General features: G+C 39.0%; 1 protein-coding gene across 1 annotated transcript in view; it reads left to right on the top strand.

Moving 5' to 3' along the window:
* The window catches only part of UXS1 (UDP-glucuronate decarboxylase 1), a 155574-nt gene that overhangs the window by 34644 nt on the left and 103727 nt on the right, over window positions 1-17203 (top strand). Inside the window, exons 2-4 of the mRNA XM_007959502.1 lie at window positions 9585-9612; window positions 11151-11199; window positions 12501-12544. Of these exons, the coding sequence (XP_007957693.1) occupies window positions 9585-9612; window positions 11151-11199; window positions 12501-12544 (121 nt within the window). The remainder of the gene's footprint in view (window positions 1-9584; window positions 9613-11150; window positions 11200-12500; window positions 12545-17203) is intronic.

Here is a 17203-nt window from a genome sequence, read left to right as displayed (position 1 = left end):
GGACTGATATGGGATAACTCAAGATAAGCATGTGCTTTTCCTAACCATTATAATCTTCCCCAGTAGTCCTCTGCCATTGGTGTTCTTATCTTGGTGAGATCACCGTACTTCCAGTTACTCATCCCAGTGAATTCTGAGACCTTTCACTTCCCCCAGAGACATCATCCATCCCCAGGGCCTGACAGTTATACCCTCTGCATATCTATGTTACTATAGATGTGTGTGTGTGTAATTTATTTTGTTATTGTTGAGACTATGCACAGCAAAACTTAGACTAATTCAGCAATTTCTACATGTTAAATCCAGTGACATTGATTACCTTCTTTGAGTTGTGCAACCATCTGCACCCTCCTTTTCTGTGATGTCTCCCATTAACCTAAATTCACTGCCCCCTACACTTCTTAATCTAATCTTTAATGTTACTGTTGTCAGTTTGATCCCGTATAGATAGTTTTTAAAAGAGCATAATATTCAAGGCAGATATTTTTAACTAGTTAAGCTAAACTATTTCATTTTAAGAAGACTTCTGGGGATATTTTTGGTTTAAGGTTTAAAGATCTCAGGGCGATAGTTTTAGGGGTTTATGCAGCCTGGATTCCATGAAAATTTGAAATTCTTTTCTACATTTCCCCCACTTTGGATCAGGATTCCTCTGTGGAATCTTTGATCAAAATGTTCAGTAATGGTAGCCAAGCACCATCCATTTCTTCTGGTCTCATGGCAGAGGACACAGTTGTTCTTGGAGGAAATTAACCATACATTTCCCTCTCCTTTTTCTGTTTCTCCTTCCTCTGTTGCTCCAGACAAATAGAGACCATTTGTGTCTTGGATGGCCATTGCAAGCTTTTGAGACTCCAGGCAGTATGCAGTGAACTGGGAGGTAGAACAGAAGCCCTGAACATGTTATTACACCAGTTAACTGGATGTTCCATGAAATCATGACCCTAAGCCTCCAAACCAAGGAACCAAATCCCCTGAGGTGTTTGATTGTACATAAGCAGATTCAGCAGCTACTTTTTTTTTTTTCTTGCCATTATTGTAAATATGTCTATCACACAGGTTTTGGCAGTTCAACTTTTTACAGGTGTACAACTTATTGACAGCAGTTGCAGTAATCAGCTGTGTACCCTTTGCATTTTTATTCCTCTCCCCGCAAATAATTGCTATAGATTGCCTTTTGGTCTTGCTAATGTTTTCCATTGCCCATCTGTCCCTCACTGCTGCTTTCACTTATACTAAAACAGTCTGGAATATCTCACTGTCCTTCATCAAACTCTAAACGATTACTCATTTGCCTACAAACAAGAGCCCAGCTTTCTTGGAATGTTACAAAAGGTAAAACTGCGGTGACCATATTTGGTTCATTACCAGAGGCTCCTGGGGAGTTTGTTTTAAAAAAATTATGTTGGCCCAAATTAACCTTACAGCCTCCTCTTCTGCTCCCAGGAATGCCTGAACTCTGCTGGCTCTGCCCTCCCCATCTCCTTTCTCCTCTCCAGCTCATCTCTTTCAAAGCCCAGTGCAAACATCCCCCTCCTTTGTGTCTCCCACACCCATCTTCACAGTTACATGACCTTTCTCCTCCTCTTCTCTGCTCCCACAGGACTCTGGTGACTGCAGCCTTTACTTCTTTGCCCTCTGTTATACCTGGGTGGCTGTTGTCTGTTTGCTCCTTGAAGTGAAGAAGTCCTGGATTGAAATCACACCTATTCATTCTTGCAATCCCTTAGAGCAGAAGTCAGCACACTATGGCTCACAGGCCAATCCAGCCTGCTGCTCATTTTTTTTTTTTAAAGGCCATTGACCTATGAAAGTTTTCAAATGGTTGAAAAAAGTATCAAAAGAAGAAAGTTATTTCATGACACGTGGAAATTTTATGAAATTCCAATTTCAGTGTCCATAAATAAATTTGAATCAGAACACAGCCTTACTTTTACCTGTTAACTATTAACTGTGTTTGCCCCACAGTGGCAGATTTGAGTAGCTGTGACAGAGCATATGTCACACAAAGGCTAAAATACTTACTTACTGGCTCTTTACTGTAAACTTTGTAAACTTCTGCCTTAGAGCAGTAATTCCCAATCATTTGGTGGTGGTGGGGGGGGGCGCTTTCCGTTAATTCATTATTTCTGCAAATATTTAGCGAGCATATATTACATGTATGTATCTTGGTGCCATACATAGCAAACAGTGAACCAGACATAGTGACTCTTTGTTCTCTTGGAGCTTACATTTTAATAGGGGAAACAGATTGGAAAAAAAAAAAAAAAGCCAAACTCACTGCAATCGAGTTGATTCCGACTCATAGCAACCCCTTTTGGGTTTCTGAGGTGGTAAATCTTTACGGAAATAGATTGCTCAGTCTTCGTTCCACAGGGTGGTTGGTGGATTAGAACTACCAACCTTCTGGTTAGCAGTCAAATGCCTTAGGTACTACACTACTAGAGCTCCTTGGGGAAACAGATAATAAACATAAATTTATAGATTAAGTAGTTAATGTATCAGATGGTGGTTAAGTGCTGTAAATCTAGGTGAGGATAAGGAGAGAAGAGGTTGGGATGGGGATACTGTTGTGCTCAGGAAAGCTTCTTTCATAAGATAACTTTTCAACTGGGACCTGAATGAAGGGAGGAAGGGAGGCAGATGAAGAGGCAGGTGCAGGCTTGGCAAGAGAGAGAAACTCCTTGGGGCCAGATTGGCTTGAGCCAGGTCTTGAAAACAGAGAAGTGAGCAGTAATGGAGGTGTAGCCGAGACAGGCAACCAGATCCTATAGGATAACAGGGGCACTTAAATATACAGATGCCAAAGGCCTCTCTGCAGAGATTATCCAAGTAACCTGAGGCAATTCTCAAGTGTATGGTTTGTAGGGCCTGGAAAACTTGAAAACACTGGATTTTATTGGTTCAGATTGGAGAATGCAGATCCCCATTGCTCCACCCCCATCCTCATTCTCAATCATTCTTAGACTGGGAGAACCTTTTCAGTGCTAAAAATCAGCATTGGGAGTAGGGACCATTGTTGCAAGACCTCACATTGCTTGGCTTGAAGTTCGGGCTTAATAAATGAATGTTGGAATTAAAATGAGACCTGCATTAGCACCCTCCTCCCCCATCCATGACTGATATTTGTGACCGTGTCATTTCACCTCTGTGATTGTCCCATATTGAAGGACTGGGTCTTAATTATCTGTATAAATTCCCCAGCAGCTAGCATGTTGTCTTGTCCATGGCCAGTGCTTGACCTTTTACTGTATGAATGAAGTAACGCCTTTATCCAGAGTCTGTGAGCTAGACTCTTTACTGCTTCTTGTCAGCTTGGTCTCACCTTCTTTGGGGAACCTTCAGGCCTATTCTCAAGGGGTTCACCCTGCATGTTATGTTATGCTTCTGTCATAGCCCATCTCCTACTGTGGTTTATATGTGTCCCTTCCAAACAGTGAAGTTGTGCTTACTCTTTTGTACACCTGCAGCCACACTTTATTGACTACTAGCAAGTAAGAATTTTACAAACTATGTGTGAGCACCAGTGTGGTCAGTGTTGTCTGATATATCTAGGCAAAGTTGGTGAGCATTTTGCATGTTGGTTTAAGGATTTCTCATTGTGGTATGTGGTGTCATATGGTGTGTGTCCACGTGAAGGGGCAGGTGAGCAGTTTCCACAAGATACACTTCTTATGACTTACTAAAGGTGCATATGCTTTCCAGTTTGAAATATTGATCAGAATACCCAATAAAATCATGCTAACATATATTGCAGCCATTTAAAATGTACACATTTAAATGGAAATGTTAGTTTTGTCTGATTCAGCATTTTAACAAGACTTAAAATATGGTTATTGAAGTTGCTGCCTCAGGCCTGGATTCCTGGTGAAGAATTTGCCTTTTCCCTGTGGCTTGGCTGTTCAAGGACTTTGAATTTATCCCTTTTCAAAACAGACGTTCTTCTTAAAATTCCAAGCTTTTATTGTGAATTGGTAAGTCTTAATTTGTTTAGGTTCTTGAACTCATTCAGGAATTTTTAAAAGCCATGGCCACATAATGTTGTGTGCATTTGCAAGGGTTCCCCCCACCCCAGACTTGCTGAAAGTCATTTGTGAATCCATTAAACAACAGCAACAACAACAAAATCGCCATCATTTCCAACTAACAACCCCATTGGACAGAGTATAACTGCCTGTAGAGTTTCCAAGGCTGTAATCTTTATGGAAGCAGATTGTCACATCTTTCTCCCTTGGAGCAGCTGTTGGGTTTGAACCACTGACCTGTTGGTGAGCAGTTACATAATCAATCACTGCACCACCACGGCTCCTCACGAAACCATGGAGGTCCACAAACCCCAGACAGAAATTGCAGTTTAAAGGATTTCTCCCAAATGATATTATTGTTGTTGTTAGGCACCCTAGAGTTGGCTCCAACTGATCGTGACCCTATGTACAACAGAAGGAACCACTTCCCGGATAACATGACCAAAATAGGTGAGACGAAGTCTGCCCATTCTTGCTTCCAAGGAGCATTCTGGCTGCACTTCTTCTGAGCAGATTTGTTAGTTCTTCTGGCAGTCCATGGTATTTACAGTATTCTTTGCCAACACCACAACTCAAAAGCATCAGCTCTTCTTCAGCCTTCCTTATTCATTGTCCAACTTTCACATGTGTATGAGGTGATGGAAAGGTGATTAGGCACACCTTAGTCCTCAGAGAGACATCTTTGCTCTTCAGGACTTTAAAGAGGTCTTTTGCAGCAGATTTGCCCAGTGCAAAACATCATCTGAATGTCCTGACTGCTGCTTCTGTTGGTGTTGATTGTGGAACCAAGAACTACGAAATCTTTGACAACTTAAGTCTTTTCGTGATGCTGCTTATTGGTCCAGTTTTGAGGAGTTTTGTTTTCCTTATATTGAGGTGTAATCCTTACTGCAGACAATAGTCTTTAATTTTCATCAGTAAGTGCTTCAAGTAAATGCTTTTTTTGTTGTGTTTCTCAAGTGATAGCTGGTAAGTATTTAAGAAACCATGGTATATTAATAGAGGCTATGGAAATATTTGGTTAGTGTTTTAATGTTTTTTCTTTGTTGGAAAAGGGCACTTTTTTTTTTTATCTTACTGTTAATATTACTCAATTCTTTGCCCTAAGTGAACATTTGAACACTTAATTGTACTCATAAGGAACCTGTACATAGACCAGGAAGCCATTGTTCTAACAGAACCAAGGAGATACTGCATGGTTTAAAATCAAGATGCGAGCATGTCAAGGTTGAATCCTTTCAACATACTTATTTGATCTGTACACTGAGAGATAATCAGAGAAGCTGGACTATATGAAGAAGAATGTGGTATCAAGATTGGAGGAAGACACATTAACAACCTGTGATATACAAATGACACAACTTTGCTCGCTAAAAGTGAGGATGATTTGAAGCACTTACTGATGAAGACTGAAGACTATAGTCTGCAATATGGATTACACCTCAGTATAACAAAAATCCTCACAACTGGACCAATAAGCAGCAACACGATAAATGGAGAAAAGATTGAAGTTGTCAAAGACTTCATATCACTCAGTGCCAATGGAAGCAGCAGTCAGGACATCAGACAATGTATTACACTGGGCAAATCTGCTAATAAAAGACCTCTTTAAAGTGCTGAAGAGCAAAGATGTCTCCTTAAAGACTAAGGTGCACCTGACACAAGCCATGATATTTTCAGTCACCTCATATGCATGTGAGAAGTGGACAATGAATAAGGAAGACTGAAGAAGAGTTGATGCTTTTGAATTGTGGCATTGCAGAAGAATACTGAAGGTACTACCAAATCTGGCCTGGAGGAAATGCAGCCAAAATGCTGTTGGGAAGCAAGAATGACCAGACTTTGTCTCACTTACTTTGGTCATGTTTAGGGACTAATCTCTGGAGAAAGGTATCATGCTTGGTAAAGTGGAGGGTCAACGAAAAATAGGAAGGCTGTCAATGAGATGGATTGACACAGTGGCTACAATGATGAGCTCAGGTATAGTGGGGATCGTGAGGCTGGCACAGGACTGGGCAGTGTTTCTCGTTCTGTTGTGCATAGGGTAGCTATGAGTCGGAGATGACTCTACAGCACCTAACAACAACAGCAAATGAATATTTATATGTAATTATTTTATTCAGCTGGGTTTTGCTGTCTAGCAAAACCATGAAGTCTAGATACAGACAGGATGAAAATTGTGAAACTGGTGTGCCTCAATTTCCATCAAGTATTTAAACAATTTAAATTAAAAATGAAAATATTGGTAAAATTGTTTAAGGGAATTTGGTTTTAAATCCCTTGTAAGTAACAGTGAATAATTATCTTTTTTTCTTTTATACTAACTTTTCTTAATACTGAACCATTGTATTATATGTAATGGATATAATTCAATGGATATAATTCAGTTTAAATATTTATAGAGTCTCACCTATCCTTTTGAGATACTATAAGGTGAGTCAGGTTAACTCAAGCAATTTGCAAATTTTTAAATGCAACACTAAGTTTATATAATGTTAATTTTTAAAATCTGTGCCTTGTAGTGCTATTGTCTAGGTAATCATGAAACTGCTGGCACAAGGCTCAAGAATTGTTGGAAATCTATGAGTTTCTTCCTCTAGAAATACTCTGTCAGCAATGCAGGGGCTTTGTTCTGCTTCTTGCGGTGTCAGTTCTCTGATCTATGCTGAGTGTCCAGTTCCTTTTCACACTCCAAAGCTAAGCATATAGAAACTTTTCTTTTTTTTGGCAGTATTTCAGTAGAAACTTGTCATTTTTTAAAAAATTATATCCCTGCAGTTAGGTTCCCCCCCCCCCAATTGAGATATGGGTGAAAGTTTACAGAACAGTTTTGTTTTCCATACAGCAGTCCATACACGTTTTGTTTCATGACATTGATTGCAATCCCCATAATGTAACAGCTCTCTTCCCAGTTCCTTCATGTGGTTACCTTTTCCCTGTGTCCTTCTTTCCTATGCATTCCTGCCCTCTGAGCTATCTCCCTGTGTAAATACTGCTTTTCTGATCTCCCCTGGTTAATTGTTAGGCGTGCACCTACCTTGGGTAAATGTTTACCTCATATGCCTGTCTCTTGTTTGGCTCTTAACATAAGGTCATTATGAGTCCAGAGAATGGGGTGCTCTAGGTGATTTTTGAAAATATGTGAGAATGCAAGGTGTGGGTGCTCTCCTGGCAGGGAAAAAATCTGCAGACAGACTGGAGCTGGGGATGTAAGAGAGCACAAGGTTTTGGGGATAATGGGAATGGTTTAGGCCAAGTAGATATTGCCAAGGAGAGGGATGTATAGAGGGAGGGAGGCAGAGGGATTATTGTGGAGGACTGGTGAGTGAAGAGGGATATGGTGGTCACACTGATGTATTAAGGGGAGGAGATTCATGAAGTTCTCTGTCTTTCCTGGGTGAACAGTGAAGAGAAGCTGGGAAGAAGGGTGCATTTTCCAGGTTATTGCTGTAAGGTGCCATCGAGTGGGTTTTGATTCATAGCAACCTTATGTATAACAGAACAAAATACTGCTTGGTTCTGTGCCATCCTCACAGGTGTTGCTATGCCTGATCCCATTATTGCAGCCACTTTGTCAATCCATCTTGTTGAGGGTCTTCTTCTTTTTTGCCGACCCTCCACTTTACCAAGCATGATAACTTCTCCAGGGATTGGTGCCTTTTGACAACATGACCAAAGTAGGTGAGACAATGTCGGGCCATTCTCACTTCCAAGGAGCATTCTGGGTGCCCTTCGTCCAGGACAGATTTGTTAGTTCTTCTGGCAGACCATGGTGTATTCAGTATTCTTCGCTACCACCACAGCTCAGAAGCATCAATTCTTCTGTGGTCTTCCTTACTTATTGTCCAGCTTTCACATGCATGTGATGCTATTAAAAAAAATACCATGGCTTGGGTCAAGTGCACCTTAGTCTTCAGATTGACATTTCTCTTCTTTATCACTTTAAAGAGCTCTTTTCCAGCAGATTTGTCTGGTGCAATATGTCATTTGACTTCTTGACAATGCCCATGGAAGTAGAATTGTGGACCCAAGTAAAATGAAATCCTTGACAACTTTAGTCTTTTCTCTGTTTATCATGATGCTGCTTATTGGTCCAGTTATGAGGATTTTTGTTTTTCTTATGTTGAGGTGCAATCCATACTGAAGACTGTAGTCTCTTATCTTCATCAATAAGTGCTTCATGTCATCTTCACTTTCAGCAAGCAAGGTTGTGTCATTTGCATATTACAGTTGCTGGCGGGGCTTTCTCCAATCCTGATACTATGTTCTTCTTCATATAGTCCAACTTCTCAGATTATTTGGTCAGCATACAGATTGAATAAGTATGGTGAAAGGATATTATCCTGATGTACACTTCTCCTGATTTTGAATCATGCAGTATTCCCCTGTTCGAACAGCTGCCTCTTGTTCTATGTACAGGTTCCTCATAAGCACAATTAAATGTTCGGGAATTACTGTTCTTTTCTTTGTTATCTATAATGTTCCAAGTGGGGAGGGGCAATTGACGATATATGGTTTGGAGTTCAGGGCAATAGTAGATATAGATTTGGGAATTATCCATTTGTAAAGGATGGGAATACTGTGGATGTGGACAGTATTCCTGGGAAGGAGGACTAGAAACAGACCCCTTGAGCACACTGACCCTCACCAGCTTTCTGAGGGTGGATCAGTGGGAAAAGGGAACAGAAACCCATGAGTTTATGATGTCTTGTAATTCAAGGAAGGAGTATCAAGCAAGAGAGTCAACCTTAGATGGTCTGGAATGTCTAAGTGATAAAATACAAGGATTGAGACGTGTCTCCAAAAATACATGTTATATATTGACTCAAGGTGAAAAACACACACAAAACCAAAACCAAAATCAAAATCAAAAAGTGAATAAACTAATAACAATAGAATGATTTGAAGAAGTTGTTAAAAGACATTATCCATTCAGAAAACACTTTAAGGAGTGAATGGCCATAGCATAGAAAAAGATGAACTTTTTCTTGGTCTGTTTTGACAAGCAGCTTATTTGCAAACCAAGATGAGACAGTATATTTATTTGAGGCAACACAGATAAAGGCAATACTTACTGGTTTTGGCAACACTTGGCGCCTCGGTGATCTTTATGGGCTCTGTTTTGGGGATGTTAGGGCAGTAATGCGTGATATCAGTGAGTTTTAAGGACTGACTGATGTTCACAGTTAAAGGAACTCAGTACATTGTCCATGAAGAGACAGACAGTGAATAACGGGACATGGAGTTTTAGCAGGGCTTTAAAAATGTTTTCCCTTCATTTTCAAAAGTAAGATAAGCACACTATTTTGTCAAATCCTTGTCAATTTCAATCTTTTCTTTACCATCTATCAGTTTGTCATACTGTGGTGAATTGCATGTTGCTATTACGCTAGAAGTTATGCCACTGGTGTTTCAAATACCAGAAGGGTCACCCATGGTATATTAATTTTCTTAGTGAACTTTAAAATATTGTTTAAAATTGTAAAGATTAAAATTGTTTCCATTGGAATTTCTGAATGTTGTTAACTTAAACATTGCCTTTTTTTCCCCCTCTTACAGCTGTTTGGGGCAACTTGGTTAATATGAGGTAATTATTTTCCTTTTTTACTAAGATAGATACTGAAATTGTTACATATGTACCATTGATGTGTCATAGGTTGGAAGAAGAGTATTTTTAAATGAAACTGACATTTTTTGCCGTTCAGTGCACATCTGGGCTGTTTGTAATATCCTTGAATCTCTTGACAATGCACCTGATTTTAATGGTTATCTAAGTAAAGCTCATATACAAGTAAGATCAGTCTTGATGCAGCAATGATCTGCTCCTCTGTATTGTCCAAAGAGGTTCAACAGTGACTTTTTCCACTACGAAGATGTGAATCACATTTCTGGGTAGCTTGAGCAAGAACAAAGAGCACTGATGATGCAATGGCTAAGGCATTCGGCTGCTAACCAAAGATCAGTGGTTCAAACCTACCTTCTACTCTGCAGGGCAAAGAGAAAGCAGTCTGCTTCTGCAAAGATTTACAGCCTTGGAAACACTATATGGGAAGGGGGGGGTTCTTCTCTGCTGTAGGCTCTCTATGATTTAGAATCAACTTGATGGCAGTAGGTTTGGGTTTGAACAAGAACATAACTGGGGGTGAGGGTAGGGTGGGTTTCTGACACTTTTTCAGAAGACAATTTTCTTAAGGAAAAGATGGCGGTCTTTGTCCTTAGAGAAGCACACTAGTAGGTGGGAGAGATGATCTGTCTTGGGTTTAGCCCCGAGAAGTGACCCATGTGTGCACTAGCTTCACTTCTTAATAGGTCAGGAGGGATACTTGTAAAATTCTAGTGCTAATTTTCTGTTTATCAAACAAAAAATAACCTCTTTATTTCAATCAGACAAAAAGTAATACACATTCATTGTGAAAACAAATTTGGAGCTGTTATTACAGTTTTACATGTAGAAAAAAAATTCACATTGCTTTTTGTTTCTTGATATTAAAAAATGCAAGAATAACCATCATGATTGTGAGCCGAGAAGTTGGGACTGGAATTTTAATGCCTCTGCCCTAAAGTCTCAGCTCCAAGGGTAACCTGTAGTTACTGTATCCCACTAATCTTTTCATGTTGGGCTACTGTGCACAGTGGGTGGGCATTGTTGATCAGATTCCTGCCATGGGGGCATGTGTGTGTTTACTTGATAAAGAGGCTTCTGTGTGTGGCTAGGTAGGGTGCTAAGATCACATTTAAAGGATTTCTACTTGGAAAAACACAATTCTGCATTAAATCCCCAGGAAACCCCAGCAGACAAACTACTCCTATAGACATACTTCCTGTCTTTAATGTAAAATTTCATGTTAGGTATAAGGTAGAGGTTAGATTATTTTAGTTTAATAGAAATAATACGTTAAGTAAGATTGTGCATACCCATAGATTATTGATTTGAGGAGATTCCTTCCCCCAAATGGCCTTCTGTTTTCTCTGGTGGGAATTGGACACATGACTGATACTTGGGGAGGAGAGGGAGATGTTCTGCCACCTTAGGTTTGGGTTACAGTAATTTATTCAGAAATAAATCTTGAAGTCACAAAGCCTTTCGATTCATTGATCTCAGTTTTGTAGTTTTCTACTCCACAGGTCTATCCAGGAAAATGGTGAACTGAAAATTGAGAGCAAGATTGAAGAGGTTAGTCTATATTCCTTCCGTTTGTCAGTGTATTTGTCTCTTTTACTTCCTTTGCGTTTTCTAGTGTCTTTATTGTTGCAGCTTTATGCTGTGCCAGGATTTTTAAACTCTCTCTCAAAAAATTATTCCCTGTTTTAAGAATCAGCTTTGTTTTTGTTGTCTAGTAGATGTGGTCTCTGGGTCACTGTTTTTCCCTTTTATAACATTTGATAAGCAATTACGACCTTAAAGGCAAAATTGATTTAAACTTTTACGTGAATTTGCAGGTGAGCTTTTCCAGAATTCCTTAGAGAAAGGGAAGTAATTATCTTTACCAGGGTGGAGGCAAGTACCAAAATCCACTCCCCTGAGTGGATGCTGAATGGAAAAATTACCACAAATCAGATGCTTGGACTGAAGAATCATAGTGTGCAAAGCTGCACATGGGAAGTCATACCTACTAATTGAAAACTAGCACCTTCTGGTTGACTAAAGAGACTCTGGGTGGTACCTATTGGTAACTACTAACTGAAAGCTTGGAAGGTTGAGTCTACTCAGAGATATCTCGGAAGAAAGGCGTGGCAATCTACTTCCAAAAACCCAGCAATTGAAAATCCTATGAAGCACAGCTCTGCTCTGACACAAATGAGGTCTCCCTGAGACGTATTTGACTCCTTGACAACTGTAACTGGTTGATAACACACCTCATTAATTTTAAAATATTTGCTTATATTATGGTCAGTAGATATAGATACATCAGCTGTTCTGGGAGGAACATTCAGTATTGAAGATTTTACTTGAAGCCAAATGGTGGAGTTGTAGAGAAGGCCTTTGATTGCTCTTGCTCGTTCTGTCAGATTTCACAGGTGTTAACACACATGGATATGGCTTGATTCACAGCCCATAATTTATATGCTGCAACTGATAACATGGATATAATTGTAGAAACAAAATGTTCAGCTTTTGTGGGAGGCACTTAGGGGATTAGTTTGTTCCTGAAAAGATACAGGTGGTGTTAATCTGCCTGTTTTTTTGAGCCTGAAACACATTTTGCATTGCTTCTAAAGTAAGATGAGTAAGCCTAAAGGTTATATTTTCTCAAAGACCTAGACGTCTATTGTGTAAGAGTTCTATCATGTAATTTATCATCTAGATTGTAGAATTTCGGTTCATGTGGTATTAATTCAAACTGGAAATGAGTTATAGAACAAATTAAAATCTCTTTTGCAATCTGTCATGCCAATTTGAAATATCACAATGGGGTGAGAGTGGTGGAGGACTATATTTTTGTTTTAAAACTAATTTTGATTATATTATTTTAGATTGTTGAGCCATTAAGAGAGAAAATCAGAGACTTGGAAAAGAGGTATGTGTACTTTTTGTTTTGAGTTTAGGAAAATGCTTATATTTTAATTATGGGGTCTAAATCCCTAGTCTAAAAACACCAAACCCAACTCACTGCCATGGAGTCAGATCTGACTCATAGTGACCCTTCCTTGGGTTTCCAAGGCAGTATCACTATGGAAGTAGTTTGCCCAACCTTCCTTACTCCAAGCAGTGGGTGGGTTTGAACCACCAGGCTTCTCGTTAGCAGTCAAATGCCTTAAGCACTATGCCACCAGAGCTCCCAATCCCTAATCTAGTAAATATCAAATATCTAATATATAAAGATATAGGTAAGTTTAAGGATCTCTGGTGGTGCAGTGCTTGAGGCATTTAACTGTTAGCCAGAAGGTTCAAACTCACCAGCTGCTCCATTGGTGGTTCAAATTCACCAGCCTGCTCCGCAGAAGGAAGATGGGGCAATCTACTTCTGTAAAGATTTACCACTTTGGAAGCCCAGTGGAGGTCACTGAGTCTCAGTCGTCTTGATGGCAGTGGCTATATCTAAGTTTACCTCAGCTGAGCAATTAATTGTGTAATATGAGATATGTAAAAGCACCCTTAAGACTAAGAACTTTTCCGTGAAAAGGTTATATTTTACTTTAAGATTTTGGATCCAATGTTTTTAAACCTGATTATTTTTCGTTTGTCATGAAGAGCTATTTCTGATGAAAGCCATAGACTCTCTAGAAAATAAAATTATTTTATATGTATATTCTTTTATGTGGAGGGGTTTTCCTGAAGCCGGACTGTTGTTGTTATGTACTGTCTAGTCGGACCTGATTCATAGCGACTCCTTCTTGGGTTTCCGAGGTGGTATCACTATGGAAGTAGATTGCCCAACCTTCCTTCTGAGGAGTGGCTGGTGGGTTTGAACTGCCAGCCTTCTGGTTAGCGGTCAAATGCCTTAGGCACTACACTACCAGAGCTCCTAAAGCCAGGTTACAGATCCTAAATTAAAAGTCTTTCCTCTAATATTGATTTGTTTTCTATAAGCTGTGATGATCTAAATACATGTTCATATTAAAAGTTTTTGTGTATTTTCTTTTCCCATTTAAATATAATACTCAAATAGTCAGCAAGTTAGAAGAAAGAATATAGGTGTTGAAATCATCCTTTTCCAAACCCTGTTAATTTCTAAGTTCTGAAAATTCACTTCATAGATGTTAAGGCCTTACCTTTTCTTCTGCAAAATGGTTGAATGCTTTCTAGCACATATTAGCTCATTTAACCGAATATCTAAACAAGAAAACAGTTTGGAGAGCCTATAGTATAATAGCATATGTAAGGAAGTATGGACCCTGTAAAGTGTTACAGTTAGTCATTTATTTGCTTTTGACACCAGAATACGTCAAGAATTTTCTAAAATTTAGAACAGGTAAAGTGGATGGGGGGAAAGGATTATATATAATATGATGTAAACATTTATTTGACTCATAGACTCTGAAGAAAACTCGTCATCACCCTTTGACTTTGTGGTTCCCCTCCTGAGTTTGTGACTCTGTTACACAAACATTCCTTCTCAGTTACTTACATGTCTAAAACAATCGAGCCTCAGGCACTGAAACTTTTTTCCTTTGGGAGTATGTGGAAAACTTTATATGGCCAGAGTAACATTTGAGGGTAGAAGTTTAAGAAAGAAAAATGACCACATTCATTAAAGTTTATGTAATTTTTTCTTTTTTTGCAATGAATTTGGTCAATTCACATCAGTATTTTGTTAGACTTAATATTGAGTGTGGAATAAAAAGGAAATGAAGAGCAGTTTTTCTTCTTTTAATTTGTTATTTTCTTTAAGTGGTCAAAAGGAGAATTAAGATGGGGAAGATTTCAACAAAGAAATTGTATTTACTCATTTTCTTCTTGTTCTTAGCTGAGCAGTCAGTCAGGCCAACCATTAATTTCCATTTATACTGGAGTAAGAGTTATTGGTTATTTTTAACACATTTAACTTGGTAGTATAAGGTTATTATTTGTGCTTTAGAATGTCTGTGCCACAATGTGGTGCTGAAATTATGCTGCTTTTAACATAAGTGAAGATTACATTTCATTGGATTGGAGCCTACAGTAAGACGTTGAGAATTTCAAAGGAAACTGTAAAAAAAATTAACAGTTGATTGTAAAAAATACCCATCACAAATTTATGTTGACCAAAAAAATCTGCCCACTCTTGATCATTTTCTTAGAGAATAGTACTCATTTATTTATTTATGAAAAGAAAAGTGACTCAATTAGGTAACATCCCGAAGGACTACAGACAAAATCTCCCAAGTTATGAGAATTATGTGATTCCCTTTGATATTTTTTGTGATGTTCTTTGTGCTTTTTAAACCAGAAAGAGAAACACAAATACATACTTAATCTTAAAGAGTTTACTAGTAACTCATCCTTGTCAAACTGGGGGATCTGCCTTTAAAAATAGGAGGATAAGCATTTGCCTGCGGGGTGTGCTCTGCCAGTTACTCATTCTAAAGTGGTTCTGTTCTGCAGGTCGGATGAGCAAGTCAGGTGACAGATGAGCCAGAGTTGTTGTAGTTAGAACCTCAAGTACTGACATGACTGAAAAGGTTTTTGCTAGTAATTGGTGGAGCTCTAATTTTATTTTCCCAGTCTTATAGTGTGATAAGAATGATCAAAAAATCATCTTGACGCCAGCAAGATAAGAATATTACTGAAATTATGTTTCCTTGATGTATTTGTCAGTTTGAGCAAAGTGGCTTCTAAGAAATAAGGATATTTTTGAAAGTTAAAGATTTCCAGAGGTTGAGAGGAAGGATGGAATGGTACTGACTGTTACTAGGTACAGGGTTTTTCGGGTGATGCAATTGTTTTGGAATTAGATAGTAGTGATGGTTGCACAACATACTAAATGCCAATGAAATGCACACTCTTAAACAGTGAAGTTCATGTTATGTGACATCTCAGTAAAAACGTTTTTTTTAAAGTTATGTTTATACAAGGAAAGAAATAGGAGGACAGCGCTATCTAGAAGCCTAAGTAATAAGATTATGTGTGGGCTTTTTCTCTTTCTTACTCCACCCCCATTTCTTAATGCTTTGATTACATGCTCTTTATCTTGTTTCATCTCCACATCTTTAAATGATTTTTGAATAGATGTTGTTGTGTTCTTATGTGCCATCAAGTCAGTCCCCACTCAATAGTGACCCCTTGTTCGGTTCCCAAGGCAGTATCACTACGGAAGTAGATTGCCCAATCTTCCTTCTGAGGAATGCCTGGTGGGTTTGAACCACCAGCCTTCTGGTTAGCAGTCAAGTGCCTTAGGCAAGTAATAATGATAATTTAAATTTTAAGTAAAAGTAAGGAAGTAAAACTTTACTTTTAAAGTAAGTAAAGTAAGGAAGTGACACTTCCTACTTGTTATCCTAACCAGTAAGATTAGAGTCTGGAGTAGCATTAAGTAATTCATACAGGATGAATTTTGGGGGGTACTGGTAAGAAAGAGCCATTATTCAGTTCATTCTGCATTCTGCCTCTGCTTGCTGGTTTGTCTCTATGTACTCTAAATTGTTCGTGAGTTAAGGGTGAGACTTGCATGTGCCTTATTATAGCTATATCCACAGTACCTCACGTAGAATGTTGTTAGTTGCTGTTGAGTCAGTTCCAAATCCTGGTGACCCCATGTGTGTGCAGATTAGAATAGCCCCATAGGGTGTTCAAGGCTGTGACCTTTCAGAAATAGATTACCAGGCCTTTCTTTTGAGGCACCTCTGGTAGTTTCCTACTTGTTATCCTAACCAGTAAGATTAGAGTCTGTTATCCTAACCAGTAAGATTAGAGTTTCAGGAGCTCTGGTAGCATAGTGCCTAAGGCACTTGACTGCTAACCAGAAGGCTGGCGGTTCAAACCCACCAGCCACTCCTCAGAAGGAAGGTTGGGCAATCCTACTTCCGTAGTGATACTGCCTCGGAAACCCAAGGAGGGGTCGCTATGAGTTGGGGCCGACTCGACGGCAAATAACAACAACAACAACAACTGGTAGTTTCAGACCACCAACTCTTTCACTAGTTGTCAAGTACTTTTGCACCATCCAGGGACTCCTTGAATAGACTATGTGCTGAGTAAAAAACTCTTAAATGAATGAATGAATGGATGAGCCAGTGAGGAAGGGTAAGGTGTTAGCTTCTTTAGATGTTAAAACAGGTCTCTACCTCCGAGTTGCCCCATGTGGCCCAATCCTCTTGATGGATGGTGGAGATACTTGGTAACTCTGAGCGGCTGGCTGAAGGCGTGGTACAATCAAGACCATCTTACATAATTTCTGTGCTCTGTCATCCAAGATTGCAAAGAAAAAAAAAAGAGTATGCATTGCATAATAAAAAGGACCTTGGAGGAGTTTTTCCCATGCTTTGCATGTAACTGTGAGCTTTAACCTTGGAAGAGTATGAGGATTATAAGGTAGCTTTTAAAAGTTTAGTAATACATATGAAATCATAAGATGGCTTTGGAAACAGTTTAATAATACATATGAAATGCAACACCTGATTGCTAACATTTTTCAGATAAAGCAAGAAACCAAACATTTTTAATTTTTTAAATGAAAGTTTTAGCATGCGATGTCTGAAGTATTTATTACTCTGTCCTATGCCCAAAACCATGTGTGTCAGACAGTTTATGCTTTTCC

The sequence above is a fragment of the Orycteropus afer genome, unplaced genomic scaffold (genome assembly GCF_000298275.1).
Source record: "Orycteropus afer afer isolate SDZICR_OR568_19922 unplaced genomic scaffold, OryAfe1.0 scaffold00017, whole genome shotgun sequence".
Lineage (NCBI taxonomy): Eukaryota > Metazoa > Chordata > Mammalia > Tubulidentata > Orycteropodidae > Orycteropus > Orycteropus afer.
The sequence above is the reverse complement of the archived record's forward strand: the minus strand, read 5'-3'. Positions and strand labels throughout refer to the sequence as shown.